Genomic DNA, 3,986 nt, shown 5'->3' on the forward strand with positions numbered 1-3,986 from the left:
TGGCGATGGAGAGAAGAGTTTTATTTCCAAGCCCACAGTCTCTAAGGTTCCCTTTTCCCAACATCCCCCCAAGAATTCCCAGAGGAGGTTCTCAGCTCCCTGGAGCAGGACTCTTCAGCTTCACACTCCTGGCTGCTTCTCCGATCAGCTCCCAGAAACTCCCAAACTCCAGTTTGGAGTCGTTACAGTTGCCCAAGTTGGCAATTTTCTCTTCCAGTCCACAGTTGCTCTGAGGGAAGAGAAGGCATCCAGGGGCTGAGCAAGGCAGTATCTCCAAATCTTCCCACCCCACCCTGCCCAGGGGCAGAAAGCAGGCTCTGAGTCTACTGGCACCCGGTGAGGGGGAAGGGCCAGGGGTTGCCAGTGCCCGGGGCTGTGCTGCGTGGGTGGGCCCCTGGAGTTCTTGCTTTGGAAGTCAGGGTGCTGTCTGGGGCCGGGCCCACTCCCCTAGTACCGGCATGAGGTGGGGCAGCTGCTGGGTAACCAGGTCCTGTAGCTCAGAGGCGGTCAGGGTCTCCTTGCCACCCTCCACAGAGTACTGGTGGAAGTTCTTGATGAGCGTCTCAATGGCCCTCTCCACCTCACTGAATTCCTGGGCGTCCTGAGGGCAGGGAACGTCACCCACATCAGGCAGGAGCCTGGCAGAGCCGACAGGGCAGAAGAGAGCTGGAAGGCACACAGGATTCTGCCCTCTCCCCACCCAAAACCCAGCACCCTGCACCCCTTCCAGCATCCCCCCGGCCACGGTGGCCTCTGCCCTGAGCCAGGGCTTGGGCACGGCTCCTCTCCCAGCGCCACCCCTCTCCCCAGGCGCCAGGCAGGGCAGGTGCCAGCATGCAGCCCAGGCATGGGAGGACTGCCTCTGCATCACCCCGTGTGGGCACCAGGGAGGGGCTTCGGCTCTCACGGGCTGGGTCTGGAGTGCAAGGCCAGGCCAAGGGGAGGGGACAGAAGTGAATGGGGGCGCACAGACCCTCAGGGTGGAGGAGAGGGGCGTGGGCACAGGAAAGCGGGCCAGGGCTGAATGGGCCCACCTCGGCGTTGGCTGACCGACACTGTCCCATGGTGGCCGGAGTGCCTTCGGTGCCCTGGAGAGAGTGAAGTCCTCCTACAGCCGGCCCTGGGGGAGCCGATGAGTCATGTTCTGCCTGCGGGGGGCGGCCCAAGGTGAGGGGAGACCTGGGCACTTCCTTCTCAGTCGCCCCTTTCGGCTCCACCCCAGATATTGTGGGCCTCATCCGGGGGGGTCAGATCCAGCCCCCCACAAGGCCTGTCGCTGCCCGGGCTCCAGGTCACAGGCCCCAGTCCAACCCATTTAGAGGGAATCCCCTCCGCCTCGTTCCTCCCACCTCTTCCAACCCCCACCTCTGCTACACACACACACACCAGACTCCAGGACCGGTCCCCCCAGCCCTTCCCCTAAGAGCGAAGGGTAGGGTGGGCTAAGGGTGCCCTCTCTTGGGTGGGGGGGGCAGCTCATTTAGGTGAAAAGCCCTGGGTTTCCTTACCTGCTGGCAGCTGCTGAGACAGAACGGAGGAGCCAACTCACCTGAGCTCAGCTCTTATACCTGGGGGCAGGGAGGGGAGGCAGGGGGCTGGGCCTCCACCCAAAGCCACCCCTGCTCTTGCTGCCAGCTGGGTGCTGAGCCAGCTCGGCGAGCCCCACCCTCCACTGGCCAGAGCGCCAGGAGGGAACCATGCAGGGCTGGCTCTGGGATGCCCGGGGCTCCAGACCGGCATGCAGCGTGGTGGGGAGAGAGGCGAGAAAAGGAGGGCTTAGAAATCCCACCTGGGGGGTGCAAGGGCCTGGAGGAACTGTGGGGCAGGGGAGGGGGCCTGAGAGGGACCAAGGAGCCTCTCTGTACTTCCTGAACATCTGCCACACACACACTCCTCCCAGCCAGGGCCAATCTGAGTAGTGACGCTCAGGCCTGCCGGGACCCCAGGACCCCCAGCCACTGTCAGTCTTGACGGCAGAGAGATAAATGCAGAGGCCCGGAGGAAGGGGTCCAGAGAGGGTGGTGGTGTCTCGACCTCCCTTCTCCCAGAAAGCTCCCTCAGCCTCTGTGTGCACACGTGCGTGCGCGGCCCACTTGGGTTATCTGGCAGCTAATTACCTCTCCAGACTGGTTTGACAGCCTTCTCCTTCCTCCCTCCGAGCTCCATGCCTTCCCTACCCCAGCAGCAGCGGAGCGGGCGCCCCCAGCCCCCATCCCATGGGGACATCCACGGAGCCCCAGGGAGCTTGGGCTGCAGGTCAGGGGACCTCAGCCTCAGTCTACCTCCATCCCAAGGAGGGATGGAACCTGGAGTCATTGGGGGGAAAGACTGGAAACTGGAGTCATTGGGGGGAAGGGGGAAGATGGGCAGAGGAGTGGGCTGACGGGGTGGAGCCAAGTCAAAGTCCATGGGCTCCTTTCCTAAACTCTTCTGATCTCAGTCAAAAGCAAGCTACTCAATGGAGGGACCCTTCCAAGAGCGGCTCAATCTGAGAGTCCCTCCACAGAGCTTCAATCTGGGAACCCCCTGAGCATCTCTCAATCTGGGGGCTTTTCCGACAGCGCCTCAGTCTGTGAGCTCTCTGAGGAGTCTAAGGGCCAGTCCTCCTAGGGTCTCACACTGTGGGGATCCTCCCACGTGGAAGCCTCTCTCTAATGTCTCAGCCTAATGGCCCTCCACAAGTCTAGGGACCCTCAATCCGAGTCCCTTTCATGGTATATGGTGGAGAGCTTGTCTCAGCCTAAAGGTCCCTCTGGACTAACGGCCATCCCAAATGGACTCCACCTCACAGTACTGGCCAGCCAGCCCCAGGGAGGGCCGTGCCCTCAGGAGCTGCCCCACTCCTGCTCCCTCTGGTGGTGGGCGGTGAAAACCACATGGCCTTGAAACCATGAAGGAAAGGGAGAGTCACGGCACCGCTGTGAAAGTCCCACTTCTGGCAGCATCGCCACCCTCATCCCAAAGCTCTTGAGTCCGAGCCGCTTGTCCATCCTTCTTCTGCTTCACCCTTGCTCTGGAAGGAGTTTGAAAAAGGTCTAGTGTTCCCAAGCACCCATCCAGAGAAGAATCACAGCAGCGCTGGAATTTCAATCCAGGTCTACCTATCCTTGTTTTTGTGACTTAACCCCTCCAAAATCTGTTTCCTCATCTTTAATACAGATCTTAAAAGTAGCACCTATGGGAAACGGACTTTGGCCCAGTGGTTAGGGCGTCCGTCTACCATATGGGAGGTCCGCGGTTCAAACCCCGGGCCTCCTCGACCCGTGTGGAGCTGGCCACGCGCAGTGCTGATGCGCGCAAGGAGTGCCGTGCCACTCGAGGGTGTCCCCCACGTGGGGGAGCCCCACGCGCAAGGAGTGCGCCCGTGAGGAAAGCCGCCCAGCGTGAAAAGAAAGTGCAGCCTGCCCAGGAATGGCGCCGCCCACACTTCCCGTGCCGCTGACGACAACAGAAACGGACAGAGAAACAAGACAAAGAAACAAGATGCAGCAAATAGACACCAAGAACAGACAACCAGGGGAGGGGGGGAAATTAAATAAATAAATAAATTAAAAAAAAAAAAAAAAAAGTAGCACCTATCTCAAAGAGCAGTGAGAATTAACTGAGATAATGCAGTAAAATGTTGAGCACCATAGCTCTCAACACACATTGACAGCTATCATCATCACCCAGTGCCACGAACCCCAGGAATATGAAAGCTGGGAGCCAGGCAGCACTGAGGCACTTGATAGGATGAGTCACCTCACCTGCCCCCTACCCAGCGTTCTGTCTCTACCTTCCATATATTCATTCATCAACCATTCATTTAATGAGCTCCTACTCTGTACAAGATCTGGAGCTAAATGTTGCAGAATATTCAAAGATAAGTAATATTCCCGACCCTCAAGGAGCTTGTAATTTCCAGACCCATTCTCAAGTCAGCAGAGCTTTCCTACCCTCTTGTCTTAAGAGAAGAAATCAATGCAGGGTGTGAATAAGTAGCACAC

The 3,986-nt window shown here is 58.9% G+C and overlaps 1 protein-coding gene across 2 annotated transcripts; it reads right to left on the bottom strand.

Moving 5' to 3' along the window:
* Window positions 1–1,640, bottom strand: S100A14 (S100 calcium binding protein A14). 2 transcript variants are annotated; one of them, XM_004474948.5, is made up of 4 exons: window positions 1,509–1,640; window positions 1,035–1,148; window positions 455–601; window positions 1–229 (listed from the first exon to the last, which is right to left on the bottom strand). In XM_004474948.5, exons 2-4 carry the CDS (start codon window positions 1,062–1,064, stop codon window positions 92–94), a joined length of 315 nt encoding a protein of 104 aa, XP_004475005.2. In that variant the 5' UTR covers window positions 1,065–1,148; window positions 1,509–1,640; the 3' UTR covers window positions 1–91. The 2 variants fall into 2 exon arrangements, with proteins under 2 accessions (XP_004475005.2, XP_071063547.1); XM_071207446.1 differs by having other exon boundaries at window positions 1,035–1,120; window positions 1,509–1,602.
* Window positions 1,641–3,986: the final 2,346 nt, after the last annotated feature.

Source organism: Dasypus novemcinctus, chromosome 13 (genome assembly GCF_030445035.2).
Source record: "Dasypus novemcinctus isolate mDasNov1 chromosome 13, mDasNov1.1.hap2, whole genome shotgun sequence".
NCBI lineage: Eukaryota > Metazoa > Chordata > Mammalia > Cingulata > Dasypodidae > Dasypus > Dasypus novemcinctus.